Raw genomic sequence first — 15,596 nt, 5'->3', positions numbered from 1 at the left:
CGAGAGTTCCCTTCTTCAATTCTATATATTGCTAGCTTGTTCCAGGGAACACACCCAGAAAAGAAATAATAAATAACTGAGCTCACGTATTGAAATTAATCAAAAGTTAGATACCCCGAGCTATCTAAAATGAAACATTTTGTCTGCGTCCGGAACTGGAGGTTTCTACTCCAAGAAAGTTTTGTATCTAACAAGATTTCAACCTCTAAAAGTGAAAGAAAGTTGGATACTCTACCGTACATATATATATGAACCATAAATGAAAGTTGGATACTCTAACGTACATATATGAACTATTCATGCAGTTAGTCCAGAACAACCAGAACAATTAGTTTCCGCGTGAAGATGGGTGTGCTCCAACGGTTGCTGGGTTCTCTGCTTCTATGCAGTGCGCTTCTTTGCCTAGTTGAAGGAAATGTTCACTACTATGACTTTGTAGTAAGTTTTCGTTTCTCTCTTTCTCTTGTGGACGAAAGCCACACCATGGATTTCGGTGGCTGGAGGCAACCATAAATATAGGACATTAGGACCCTCGACCTTCCTTGTGCCTGCATTCACATTTCCAGCAAGATGTTACCTGTTATGGCAATCCTAAAATGTTCATAGAAGACATCAGTTTACTGTTTTTACTTGCATTAAGATGACTTCACTAGAAAGATGGCTAGAGATTGTCTTTTCGGAATAATGTCATTTGACACTAGCCTTATTAAAGTCATATGTTTTCAAATGGAAGAGTTAATCTCTTGGAATGTTTCCTCTGTGTATCGGTAATTTATTTCTTAATTTCTTTATTTTGAATTTGCAATAGAAGAATCTAATTAATGTGGTACGTACAGAATAACCCCAAAAGAAAACAAACAAAAAGAGTTTTACTTGGTTTTCTGTCTTCTGTTTTAGTTGATTTAGTACTTGTTTAATATGTTATATTGATGTAGCTCAAGGAGGCCAACTTTACAAGGTTATGTCGGACTAAGAGCATGCTGGTAGTCAATGACAGTTTTCCAGGGCCAGTCATTCGTGTGCAAAAAGGTGATACTGTTTATGTCAATGTCCAAAATCAAGGAGCCTATGGCCTTACTATTCACTGGTAATAAATTTGTGATTTCTCTGTAGGCTACAACAATATTTCTCAACATATAGTGTTTTAAGAACATTATGTTGTGTACAGGCATGGTGTGCATCAACCAAGGAACCCTTGGTCAGATGGTCCTGAGTATGTCACGCAGTGTCCAATTGAACCAGGATCAAATTTCACTTACGAGGTTATATTTTCTGATGAGGAAGGAACACTTTGGTGGCATGCTCACAGTGATTGGACCAGAGCTAGTGTCCATGGTGCCATTGTTGTTATGCCCTCAAATGAGACGGGTTTTCCATTTCCAGAGCCAGATGGAGAAGAAATAGTTGTACTTGGTATGTATCTTTACTTTCATTCTCAGAGTAACCTTTGTTACAGTTTAAGCTTGAAAATTACATTCTCAGCGTAATTTTTGTCAGCATCATTTTTGTCGAGTTGCTCAAATCCTTAAAATAGACTTTGTAAAGAATAAAAATTCCGCACTGAAGTGAACCTGAGGTGACAGCTTTTTATCAGAACTGTAAAATCCGTTAAACTTTCATTTTCCATTTCTTTTATGCGTCTTAGAGAATGAGAACCAATGACGTGTAGTTCTTGTAGGATCCAGATATTTAGCTTTCTGGTAAATCACCATTACAAGCACAAAACACATGTAGTTAAGGCAGCATATTAGATGATTTAATTGCTGTTACTCCTCGTATACTTGCAGGTTCTTGGTATTACATTGATAATCTGAATGAGGTGGTTGCTGAGGATGTCGAAGATGGTTCTGACACTCCTCGCTCTGATTGCTACACCATGAATGGACAACCAGGAGATTTCGGCCTATGCTCAAATGGTATTTGACTTTATGTACGCCCAGGAGAATGAATGAGTTATATAGTGATCGTCATAATATACATGAATTAAACTGAATGTTTATGGCTGTGTGTAAAACAGTGAATAATAACATGAATATAGTTAGAATTACACATTGATAATTGTTAGCCTTTTGTTACCACATATATATAACGCCCTACAACTCTCCACCCACAGCCAATAGGTCTTGGACTCCATCAATATATATCTAACTCTCCAAATTTGAGAAGAGATCTATCAATCTATCATTGATGTTTCTTCATGGAACTAAGTATAAATGATTGGAATTTTAATTTCATTTACCAGATGGATGAATCTTGGCCAAAAGAAATATTTGCAGCCTTATGACATATGCATTATCATGTACTGTCTTCTAATTTTATTGATGTTAGTTAAGTAACATATTGCAGATATATATTTCTGATATAATGTCATCATAACCTTGCAGATAGTACATATCGCTGGCAAGTGGAGTATGGCAAGACATACCTTCTTCGCCTGGTTAGTGCAGTTATGAATGCAGAACTTTACTTTGCTATTGCTGAACATAGCCTCACTGTTGTTGGTTTGGATGGAGCATATGTTAAACCAATTGTGACCGATAATATCATGATTTCCCCCGGACAAACCATGGATATTTTGGTCACAGCTAACCAGTCTCTTGGTCAATACTACATGGCTGCTAGACAATTTGATAGTGTTAGGCCAGATGATCAAGAATATGACAAGTCAAATGTTACAGCAATTCTGGAGTATAAAGGCAATTACACAACCCCAGCATACCCAATTTATCCAAGTACCCTCCCTTCCTATGAGGATTTATTACCTGCAATAGAATTTACAGACAAAATCAAGAGCTTAGCAAGCAAAGACCACCCAATAAATGTGCCAGTGAATATAACTACCAAAATGTACATAGCGGTTGAGATGAATAATGGTTCTGTGATTGAGGGTTCTGATGATGTGACAGTTTCTCTTCTTGCAAGTTTAAACAATATAAGCTGGGTTAATCCAACTACAGATGTGCTACTTGCCTACTACAGGTATATGCTTTTTCAATCTTTTTGTTCCTTGAAGGATTGTGATAATGCCTTTTCTGATTTTTCCCATAAGGCTCTATTTCAGTATGACAGTATCATTAGATGTGACTTTGGAAATTTCATATATAATGCATTATTGCATAATCTTATCTGAAGAATTCAAATACAACCGTAATGACATTATGTCCACACCACATCTTGATGCAGGAACATGAGTGGGTTTTATGCCTCAGACTTCCCAGATTTTCCACCATATATGTATGACTTTGTGAATGACAATTTGCCTGATAATACTGAGGTAACTGTCAAGGCAACCAAGGTCAAGGTGTTAGAGTACAATGAAGAGGTGGAAATAGTGTTTCAGGGTACTAATACGATTAATGCATCAGAGAATCATCCAATGCACTTGCATGGCTATAGCTTTTATGTAGTCGGATCAGGTTTTGGAAATTTTGACAATGTGAGAGATCCCCAAAGCTACAATTTGGTTGATCCACCGAAGATGACCACTGTTTCAGTCCCAATGAAAGGATGGCTTGCTATCAGGTTCAAAGCAAGTAATCCTGGTATGCTCCTTTTATGTTTACTTTTGACTTTTATTACATAATAAGTGGTATATATATCCATGATTTAATGTGGATGATTCTTGTAGGGGTTTGGTTATGGCACTGTCATTTGGATCGACATTTCAGTTGGGGCATGAGCTTTGTGATGATAGTGAAGAATGGAGGCACACCGGAGATGTGCATGCGAGAACCTCCTCCATACATGCCTCCCTGCACTGATTCACCTACCATCAGGTTGCGACCTTCCCACAAATTCAGCAGGACGGGTAAATAAATTTGGAATCATATACACTCGGGCCATCTATATTGTAGTCCACATGGGACTGCTGTAGTTTTTCAATCCAAATAGCATTAGAAAAGTTTTATCTAGTATTGACCAATAAAACTATCAATATCTATTACTATATCATTGTTATTCTTTGAAACCATTATTGTTCGTCCTGAACCATTTTGTTGGTTGGGGGTATTCGTAGTTGTAAGGACTTTTGATTAAATGTCTAAATTTGGCTCAATAAATGTTCACTTATTCCACTAAAAGATTTGTGTTCCCACTTACCTCATTTAAAGGTAGAAAGCCAAGTTTGACCTCCAAATAATTAAAAAGTCATTAGAAACCTCACCGCAATCCGGTCGCCGGCGAGGTCACCGGCCGTAGGAATCTGGTTGTCGGATGTCCCCAAAGAGGTCGTCGGAGATCTTATAAATCCCCGGAGAGGTCGCCGGAGACTTTTATTACACCCAATAAAACCTAATTATTTTTATTATGGGGCAATAAAAGTTTATTGGAAGTCATAAAAGCGGACGACGGACTCCCGTCACCAATTATTAGAGGTCCTCAAAGAAGTCATCGGAAATCTTATAGGTCACCGGAGAGGTCGTAGGAGACTTTTATTTGCCCCAATAAAACCCAATTAATTTTTATTGGGGTAGTAGACATACTTGGTGTAGAAAATGACTCTACACGCGATGCATTTGAATGGAGCTTTTCAGGTTTGAAATGAAAATCATAAGAAAGAATCCAAAAGTCCCTACTTTACCGGAAATGTAGGACAAAGTTGGGAGGGGGTCACACTGTTAATTAATGATATATGGTTCAGTAATCAGTAAATATATCGAGAATTATTCTACGCACCGACGGTGCAAGTGACCCGACAGTCATATTGAATCTGAGTCATTCATTTGATCTAGCCATCCAAGTGACACTAACATCAATACTAACACCGTTAACGGAATTGAAACCCAAAAACAAACTGGTCAAACCATGGTAGAAACACATGAGATGAGATGAGTAAATATTTATCTAATTAAACCAGGGTAAACTCTGGAAGTACGAAGCTGGAAAAGTCGGGCATGGAGGTTCTCTGATTACGGGCCGCCGACGATGACGAAGAAGAGATTGAGGATGCTCCTAAAGCTCCTCGTGGCTAGGCCCTTGATTGTTCCGTCTCCGATTGCTTCATCTAAAGTTGCCCAAAAGGTGTTTGATGCCAGCGATCCAGACCCACCACCAACCGAAGAAGACGAGGTGATTATCAAGGCTGTGGTGGCCAACTGAATCAAATCTAGCGCTGTTGGGTATATAACCATTCCTGTTGGGATTGCTTGAACCTGATCATTATGCTTGACGGAAAAGATTTCTCAGTCCCTCTGGCTATGGCCACAACTGAAGGTTGATAGCTGCCCAGTTCCAACAGTGGCCGCAAAGCTTCAAGATAAGGAGGTCGAAGATGAACAGAAGAAAAAGCAAATCTGGGATTCTAGATTCTGGGTATAAATGCTCGTTCTTATATGAAGATGGAGGAAGGGTTAACACCAGCCATGGTTGGAGCAGTGGCTAAGGCGCAAGGCTATCATCTATCCCATCTAGTTTCGAACCGAACCATTGTTTGATTGTTTGTTTTCTCCTTCTTCTTTTTTTTCTTTTTTTTTTTCTAGTTGTCTTTTCCTTTCTTTAATAAGACTACAACATAAATATGTTTATTTATATTAGTTACAGAAAGTTGAAATAAAAATATTTTCATGGACATTATATTTATATGATTTTCAGCTTTTCACTGTTCGACCCACCTCAATTTTAGCTCTATAGTTATTTTTTTTCTTTAACAAAATACATTAATATTCTACTTATTAAAAAAATATGGCTGCATTACTTAGAGAAAGCTCGACCTCATTTTTTTTTCCTTAAAAAACTTACATTCCTTAAATAAAACTTTGGTTACAAGCATTATAGAACACAATTTTTTTTTTGGGTGAATTTTTTTATAGAACACAGTTAATCATGTGGATCGAAACCTAATCGAATATCAAAGAGGATAAATTTTTTAGCATAGCCATTTTACACCATAATGATCACATCCAACGGTCAGATTAGCAAATTTCTTTTTCTTCCACATTGTTGGTCTTGGAAGATATACATTTGTAGATAACCAATGAAAAAGTTTGACCACAGTAGTAGCCATGTAGAGATTTGGTGCAATTTGAAACATCAATAATGAGATGCAAAATATTTGACAATGGCTATATATATTTTGCACAGTAATATAAACCGTGTGAAAAATTGGTCTCATCTGTCATCATTTAGGCCTTGATTAAGAAGGTCAACCATTAATAATGGCCATCTATAAAAAAAAAAAAATTTTAAATGATATTAACGAATCATTCAAAATACGATTTTCAAAAAATATGCGACCACGGGCTTTAATAGCCAGGCTTCAACTATTATAGTACAAATTATCAACCTAGAAGCTCCTCTCAATTAAATTGCTCTTGGAGAAATTTAATGAATAAATAGGAAGGTATAAGTATATATTTAGTTGACTACGTGAATCAGGTCAAATCAAGGACGAATATGGCTAAATTTTTGGCATATGCATATAATATCCCAATCATCACATCTACTTGTCGGTTTGACCTTTTTTTTTTTTTTTCGATCATGTTGATATTGAAAAATGGTATACATTTTTATACAACCAATGAAGAAGGAAGACAATCCTTGTAGGCATATCAAAATTTATTTCAATCCGAGAAATAAAAACGAAAAAATGGTTGATTTGACCTTGTCCGTGTATTTACCCCGTAGTAAACTGCTTAGATTTTAGCCCTGATTAAGTCGTTCAACCCTCGAAGCTAGTAACAAATATATCTTCTTTTTTTTCCCTAAAATACTGATAACGGCTATGCCACGACTCCAGTTTTATAGAGTTTCGTGACTACACTCTTACGCCAATTTCCATCTACCCGCGTAAAATTTTTTAATCCGGCATTGCTCTCAATTAAAATTTTCTTCTAAAATTGTCATGAATAAATATAGGGGTATATATGTATATTAAGTTGACCGCATGGATCAATATCGAAATGATAATGACAGTGGCTAAGAATATTACAAAAATATAGGCCATAATTACAAAAATATCATTCTTCTCGAAACGTTGATAGTGTGTCTGTCACTACTCATATTTTCAAGCGGTTCGCGACCACACTCTCACATGGCCAAGTTCCATCTACTCGCATCAAATTTTTTAGCCCGACATTCGCTTTCAATTAAATTGTTCTTCGAAAATTGTAATTAATAAATATAAGGGTATAAATGTATATTCAGTTGACCACATAGATCAAGTGCGAAAAGAGGACGACAATGGCTAAGAATTTTACCCTGTGCTTGTAATATCCCGATCATCACATCCAACGGTTGATTTGACCAATTTCCTTTTAGTTGATCATTTTGATTTTGAAATGTATAAATTAATTTCTAAAGAACAAGTGACAATTTTAGTAGGCATAAAGAATTGTGATCTAAGAAATAAATAAAAAATTTAAAATGATGGATTCAATCTTATCCATATATTTCTCACGTAGCAATATGCACAATGTGAAAAGATTGGCCTTGTGCACCTTCATTTCGGCCTCAATCAAGGCAGTCGATTCTTAATTTTATCTTTTACCAAAGTACCTTTTGTGATTGAAACGACTTTAAAAATTCGATATTTAAGCCGTTTGCGACTATACACTCATACAAGTAACTAGGCCTGGGCATAGTCGGGCCGGGTCGGTTACCGGCCCAAATCGAACACCAACCGAAATAATCAGAAATCTCATTTCTGGAACCGAACACCACATTCTTGTTGGCTTCGGCCGAATTTTCGGTTGGGTCAAATTCTTGAATCGGGGCAGGTCGGTTTCGGTGGAGACAGAGACGTCGGAGACTCGGAGAGAGATAGAGAGATCGAGAGGTCAACCTTTCATTTGGAGGTTGAGAGAGAATGAGAGATAGGCTTCTGCAACCATAATCATAAACCACCGATCCAAACCATAGTTCCAAACCATAATCATATTCCATAATCATAGATGTGCAAAGAGATAGTCTCAATTTTAAACTCAGTATCTATACTCAAGTTTTATTTCGTCTCTGTGACTCTTCCATTATGTTTTTTTGATTCCAGATCTGCGAGATTCAAGCAGAGTAGCTTGTCGTGTTAATTGTAAGTACGAATTATATTGGTGATATTGTTAAACTAGAGTTTTGGTTTGGCTACTCATGATTTCTCCTTGGTTTCTCAACAGGTTTTGAATGTTAATTTCTTTCACTTCAATTTCTTTTGGTTATATCATTCAGCATCAAATTGTAATGCACACAAGATGTTCGACAAAATGATTCTAAATTGCTTTCTTTTGAGCTTAAGGCTTTGGGTTTAACCTACAGCAGGTTTTGGTCTTCTTTTCTTATGCTACTAGTGATTGATCTTAATTACTAGTTTCATGGGAATGAGTGAGACTGGAGTGTTCAGGTGGTGACTTTCACCAGGGAGGTGCATATTGCGTGTAAAAATGCGGTTGAAATGGGGTTTTTTTCCGGTTATCAGATGGAGACCAAAGAGGCTATTTCCGGTTATCAGAGGTAGTATGAAAAGTACCAACTTGTGACAATAGTCTAAAGTGTGAAGTAGGGTCTTAAGTGTTTAGATCCGGTTGTTTGTATCGTAAAGGTTTCAGTAATATCTTCTCATCCCAAGGGATAAGTGCAAACAGGAATTTCATAGTTTTTGGTTTGTTTGTATAATTACCATATGGCTTCAAGTTGAGCAGAGAACGCATTGTTTTGTTTCTTTCAAGTTACCCAGAGCACATTTCTTTCATGCTCTACTTTCCATCTCCAAGGAAAATTACCATACTACAATGCATGACATATTTTTTTCACATTGCATTTGTGGATTGCAAAATGAACGATGAAAAGAATAAGTAGCTCACAAATGCTTTATCAATGGCTAGAACTTCAACTTCACGCACAATACAACATCAGATTCCTGTTTTCTGCAACTCTCCTTGAAAGACAAATTGCAATTTCTACACTAAAAACACAATGGAACCTTATTGTCAGCCTAAATATCTTAAACCCTTAACATGAGCTCACTTTATTATATTATACAACGACATTGCATATACTTTTGAAAGGAATAAAATTGTTTTAACAAATAGTGATTAAACTAAGACTCCCGCAAAAACGAATTCAGGAAGGGAGTGGGGTCTTCCAGCAATCAAGATACATACGCAAACTACCACCTTATGACCTCCAGCAGTCTCCTCCTTTGCCTGCATAAGTCCTCTGCTTCTTTATCAACCTGGAATATGTAACCATTTGAAAAACCAATGAGCAATGAAATGCTTGCAATATATTTACGGTTTCCGTACCAATTTCTTGACTGAGACTTGAGGAAGCTATTCTTAAGATAGTCTCATAGCACGATTATGATGTGCACTTAGCAGCCGTATAATGAGGTCCACAACCTTCCCAGCAAGGATAAATGCTAAACAACCATCAATTCAGGCTACAGCAATTCAATTCATCAACCCATCAATGAGACTTTGACAAAGAACAGAGCAAAAAGGACACACTTTCTTGAAAGCCCCCTTGCCTAAAACCTATATGTACCGCGAAGTGCAAATCACCAAAAACACAATATCAGCACAAATCAACTCATATTCATCAACCCAAATCAGTACTTGATGAAAAGAATAAGACTTGCAAGAGTAGAACAGCTAAATCAAATAAAAAACCGAAACCATAGTGTACAATCGAAATTACGCAATAATTGAATTAAAGCCAGAGATTAAGTTCGAACAACTGAACCGTCCGTAACGACCAGTGAGATCAACCTTAGTGAACTCAGCTTCGGCATCGTCCGCTTCCTGGTCCAACGGCAAATCTTGAGGCATTGATTCTCGCAAAGCCTTTTGCTTTCGATCAAATCAGACTACGATCGGATTCGGATCGAATCCAAAACCCTCAAATTCAATTTGGGTGGGAACCAATTGTGATTTGTGAAGAGGACCCGCTAAAAATAGAAACGCAGCAGAGTCGGCGATGTGGTTTGGATTTCTGGGTTTTGAGAGAAAGCGAGGAAGACGGTCGAGATGCCCAGCGCCCAGACCACCTGCTGCCTCGGGTAAATTTGGCTTTTACTGCACTACAATTTTTTTGGTCTTCGTTTGACTATGGTTAGTGAACAAACGACCAACCAACGTTGGTATTCAACTGTTAGCACACGTGACTGGCACCCTGCTGGTGCAAGTGACCCGACGGTGCATGGAATCCTCTCCGGTAAATATATATTAATGTTAACGGTGTTGGAGAATGTGCAGCCAAGGCCAACAGTTAAAACCAAATGCCCGGGAAAGTTGGTGGATTTGGCTCTTGAGAAAGTTAGTTGTGTCGAATCTTCCAAGCTATATTATAACAAGAAAAGATAAACTTTTTCTGACCCGTCGTTTTGGTTTTGACTGGGGAGAGTTGAGAGAACTTGAAAGCAAAATAGACGGTTTTACCAGAAAGAATGGGCGTTTGTCTATGGTGTCTGTGACTCATTTTATTTTTAATTTATTTAAAATTACAATTTAATTGAATTAAATTCTCTACATTGACAACAACTTTACCACATTCATTTTACTTTGGGATTGGGTATCTGGGTTTTTGTTTCTTTGGTGGTTTGCAAATTTGTTTATTGGGTTTTGATATTGATAATTTCTGCACTGACATTTTCGATTTTGTGTGGATTACAGAAAGGTTGGGACTGGGTTTCTTTGTTTGTATGTGCAAACTCACTCTAAATCTTTGTATGTCTCTGATTAGGGGTTTGGGTGACGCAGAGGTTGCTGAAATTGTTATTAATTTTGGAGCTTCTGGATTTTCGATAAGGATGAACGCAGTATCGACACAAGTTGTCTGAGGTTGTATTTCTTTTTCTCGGTTTTTGTTTCGGTGCAGTGGCGGAACTATTAAGGGGCCGGTGGTGGCCCTGGCCCCCCCAAACTTTTCACTTGCACACATGGGCACAGGTAATTGGTGTATAGATTTAATATGATTTAGACAAGAACTATGAGATTGGCCCCCCCATAACATATTTCATAATTGTTCGGCCCCCCCAAATGGAACTCTCTAGTTCCGCCACTGTTTCGGTGTTTCAATTGTGCTAAATTCTTATAGAATCAATCATTGGGTTATTTCAGCAGTGTTGAAAGGTTTTAGTTCTTTAATTCTGTATTGGATGAATGTAGCGGAAAATGCTCATTTACTATTGTATGAGGTTCAGCTAGGGTTCTTGCAATTACTTCCACAAATAGTTGAATATGATTTATGTCTTGCTGTGAATTTATTGGGATTTTGTAATTGGGGTTTGTAATAAAAAAACTGATTAAGCAAAATGAAGCATTTAGAGACTACAAACCAAAATTTATTGCGACTTTGTAATTGGGCATGTTATTGATTGTAGTGTGTCTGTGTTTTTCCTCCATATTATTGATTGACTACACCTGTTTTTAGCTTTACAATATGCAATTAAGTGAGCCTTTTTCCTGTTGAATTTGGAATTGGCTATGGTTCAGTTTCAGTTTTTAGATCTGAATCAGATTGGTTTTCTTTTTACTGAATTGGAAATTCATGCAAATTTTAATACCATATGCTCAGTTTTCTATTATTAATGTTATGGTTTCATTAACTATTCTGCATTTTCTTTGTGTTCAAGTGCAGCTTTTAATGGGTGAGGTTTTTGGTGCTAGGCTTCTTTTGGATTTCTTGCTTTTGGTCCAAGAAGCTTGCTGATCAGTTTAATGTAATTTTCAGTCAGCAATTAAGACTATAGTTTGAAAGTCTTATAAAAAATTATTAGTTCTAGGTTTGTTTACAAATGGAAGCTTAATAGACATAGGTTTGTTTAAAAAAATATTGAAAGCATCTTAATAAAACTAAATTAAATAACCATTTCAGATTTGTTTAATTCTTTGTACTATCAGGAAGATACTCATCAGTTTTCTGTTTTGGAGAGATTATTCAGAGCACCGCCGTGCACTTGCACCAACATAAATGAATGGTTAGATTGCATTAAATACACTTTTTGTTTATTAAAAATAAAGTTGATAATAAATATCAAGGGTTGAGATTATTTTATAAGGGTTGGGTCACTTGCACCGTCGGTGCATAGAATAATTTCCATACGTACTTTGGTTTCTAATTTTTGGATTGCTGCCTTTTGCTTTCTTGGGAAGTGTTAGCATTTATTCCAATTAATTTGTGGTTAGCTAAATCAATTGTTCACTTCTCAATGTTTTTTTATGAATTCATATGCCTGCATTTTCTACTTTTAGGCTTCAGAACAAAACAAACACTGAAACTGAAATGTGTTATTGCATTGATTGCATGAATAACGCTGTGTACAACATATTCACAGTATGTTGGGGAATGTACGGTTATGGGTTTAGGAGTTTAGTGTTCTTATTTAAAATGACTTACAGAAATGGTCAGCTTAATCAGGTATGGGCCCTTTCAAAAATAAAAGAATTTGGTATGTAGTAGCAGCAAAATCTTATTGAACATCGTTTTGGATATAATAGGATTTCTGTGAAGGTTCAATTTATATGCATCCAGACTTTGTCTTTGGATAGGAAAACTGAGAGCTAATAGCTTTATATGGGTAGTTTTTTTTCCAGGTTTATGGATTGTTAAGCATTTCTTAACAAGTATAGGGCAGAGTGCTTTAGAAAAGTTTTGGATAGTTTTTTACAGTAATAAAATATTGTGAAAAGGTACTCCTGGTAAGTGTAGTTCTGTCTTTAATTGGTTCTTCTTCTTACATTTAAGAATGTCTTTGGTTGTTTTAAAATGGTGTTATCGAGCGAAAACATATTTGGGCAACCCTATTGAATGGCACTGATAACATGTTAAGCTTCTTTCAATCTCTAAAATTGATCAAGTATCCGCTAGCTATACAACTTTTAACGAGTATCTGACCTCTTTATTGGTTCTACATAAACCTTGAATAATGTATAGTGTTATGATTGGATATGAAAATTATCTCATAAGGTCTCCTGACTTCACTTTTGCAGGCTTACATTCCAGAAGTTCCGGCCAGCAGACTTTGGCTGAGCTTAAAGGACTACATCAATTGATAAGAAATTTGCAAGATTTTTAGTATTTTTACGGGGATTTTCTTTTTTGAATCGACCCCTACAATTTCTTAATCACCAGCCTAAGCCCTCACTTATTTACCATAGTACTTAACTTGGTTCAGTTCTATGACCAATTGGTTGAGACACCAGATTTTGGAAAATGTAAAACAATACCATTTGTAGGTATGTAATGTATTTAATGTTTGTAAATGTTGTATTATTAAGCTGAACATCGCGCGGGCTGGAATACCTAGTATATATATATATATTTTTTTTAAACAAACTGACAAGTTTTTATTAAATAAAAGGATTACAACTGATAGATGTAGAAACTACATCAAAATAAGAAATAACAGAAACAATATTGAATGCAAGAAAATGTAACCCAGTAAGGATACTAAGGGATGCAATTAAGCATTTGATGAAGCACCGGACAAAACTCGGGCTATGTGAAACGATGCTGACGATATGGTGCACCATCCCTCCACGCAGATAAATACGTCGAGTAGCGAGTAACCTTCCGTCAAGTTAATTGGTGGTAGTATGACCAACCTTGCATTTTTCACATAAAAAAATATGTCAAAAAGAAAGCACTCTCCTACCTAAGTAACCAAAAAAAACAAATCCAAAATAATGCAAAATTAGACAAATTGAAAATTAAATAAAAGTAGCCACCCAAACTAAGATCTAGCCCAGATGCCAGATCCTATTCCAGGCCCAAAACCAGATCCAACTTGGATCCCAGATCCAGACTCGAATCCAGATTGGACTTAGATCTCGAATTCAGATCCCAGCCATAGGATCCATTTGCACCATGCCGTCGCATGGCATCGCTGGTCCAATCTGATCCCCATCGACGGCCGTGGTCTAGCCCAAACGGACCACCAAACCTGCAGAATCATCACCAGCGCACAACCCAGCCAAAGAGAGGTCAATCTTTGATGGCCACCGATAGCACGAAGCACCATAACCACCACCCCGACAACCATCACCGTCCGCAACTTCCCAAATCAATAGCAATTTCATGCAAACTCGGCTACTATCAGTTGCCTAAAACAACCCTTTGCAGTTCCCAACCAAAACTAATCCCATGCCTTTGAAAACGGCAAAGACAACTCAACACAGACCGAAGCTTGAAGAAGTCCTAGCAAAGAGCTCTAGGTCTTCTGGTGTTAGCAGCTCTTTTACGTTTATATAGGGTTTATTAGACATATTTTTCGATCACATATCTACATCTCAATTGTTTAGTTTTTAGGTCTATATGAGTAGATCACCTCTGCAAATTTTAGCCAAATTGATAATCATTAAGGCATTCATAACTGCTATTTAAAATTATAAACATGAACGGTTCAGGTTGGACAGATTATGTTCGTCCATTGGTTTAATTAGAGCTGGGCACGGTCCCAGACCGGCACTGCATTTACAGGGATTGGGAAAAGAATTCCGGGCCGGGATTCGACTTGCTGAAAATAGGGACCGGCCTAAACCCAAACTGAGACTAAACGGTCCAATTTGTCCGGGCTTTCGGTTCTATATGGTTGATTTCTTCATCCTGAAAGACGACATTGATTCGATGATTTCTCATCACAAAACTAACCAGAATCTTTATTTTTACAACAATACAAAACTCTATACATATAGATCAACTCGAAAACAATAAAACATGATAGATCTATCAATTTTGAAGAGTCGAAAATAGAAGCAGAAGAGGTATGGTGGTCGGAGACCATATCACAGAGCACAGATCGATCCCAAACTTGTTTGTCATCAAAGAAAATCAAAGCTTGGATCACACTTACTACCTAGACATTGATGCGAAAGGCTATCAAATACATGCATGTCCTGATTTCGTCGAAATCCAGCTCTGGATGCCGGAAATTCTGGTGCTGCCAGTAGAAGAGGGAACTCTGAAGTGCCCCTTCAATAGACAAGTGATCATGGACGGTTGATACATCCATCCCCCTTTAGTAGAGAAGAAGAAAGAAGAAATGTAAATTGAAAAAAAAAAAAAAAAAAAGACGCAGAGAGAAGAAAGAAGAGAGAATAAAGAAGAAGACTGATAGTGATAGGTAGAGAAGAAGAAAGAAGAAAGGTTAATCGAAAAAAAAAAAAAAAAGAAGAAGAAAGTCTCAGAGAGAAGAAAGAAAGAGAGAATAAAGAAAAGACTGATAGCGATAGGGGAAGACTAGAGAGAATAAAGTACGCTAGAAGACGCCTGTGTAAAAAGAAGGAGAAGATAAGTACAAAAGATAAAAAAATATATTACTAATTAATAATATTAGGGCCCATCAGGCCTTTTGTTCTTTTAAAATTGAAAACCGGACCCAAACCCGGTCTGACTCAGTTTGGGACCGGACCGGACTTTTTCTTCAAAAATTTCTCCAGAACCCGGACCGAACCGGCCGGTTCGGATCGGTCCAGGCACGTTTTTTGGTTTGCATCGGTTTTTTTGCCCACCCCTAGGTTTAATCTAGTTCAATACCTTAATGATCATGCTGAAAATTTGTAGAAGTGATCTATACATTAGGACCTAAAAACTGAACGGTCGAGATGCGATTGAAAAATGGGTCCCACAAGTAATCCCTTAAAATGGCAAAAAAAAAAAAGAAGGGATTTCTC

General features: G+C 37.0%; 1 protein-coding gene and 1 long non-coding RNA gene across 8 annotated transcripts; both read left to right on the top strand.

The window, feature by feature from the left end:
* Positions 1-278: 278 nt before the first annotated feature.
* On the top strand, positions 279-3,970 carry LOC133736446 (laccase-14-like). The gene is made up of 7 exons (XM_062163936.1): positions 279-438; positions 936-1,087; positions 1,169-1,413; positions 1,788-1,916; positions 2,385-2,979; positions 3,184-3,542; positions 3,629-3,970. Exons 1-7 carry the CDS (start codon positions 346-348, stop codon positions 3,814-3,816), a joined length of 1,761 nt encoding a protein of 586 aa, XP_062019920.1. The 5' UTR covers positions 279-345; the 3' UTR covers positions 3,817-3,970.
* Positions 3,971-7,573: 3,603 nt separating this feature from the next.
* LOC133739186 (uncharacterized) lies at positions 7,574-13,177 on the top strand. 7 transcript variants are annotated; one of them, XR_009860476.1, is made up of 5 exons: positions 7,574-8,020; positions 8,103-10,599; positions 10,683-10,763; positions 11,563-11,902; positions 12,915-13,177. It is a non-coding gene; the product is annotated as an uncharacterized LOC133739186 (long non-coding RNA). The 7 variants fall into 7 exon arrangements; XR_009860477.1 differs by having other exon boundaries at positions 11,558-11,902; XR_009860473.1 differs by lacking the exon at positions 11,563-11,902.
* Positions 13,178-15,596: the final 2,419 nt, after the last annotated feature.

The sequence above is a fragment of the Rosa rugosa genome, chromosome 3 (genome assembly GCF_958449725.1).
Source record: "Rosa rugosa chromosome 3, drRosRugo1.1, whole genome shotgun sequence".
In the NCBI taxonomy this organism is placed as follows: domain Eukaryota; kingdom Viridiplantae; phylum Streptophyta; class Magnoliopsida; order Rosales; family Rosaceae; genus Rosa; species Rosa rugosa.
The sequence above is the reverse complement of the archived record's forward strand: the minus strand, read 5'-3'. Positions and strand labels throughout refer to the sequence as shown.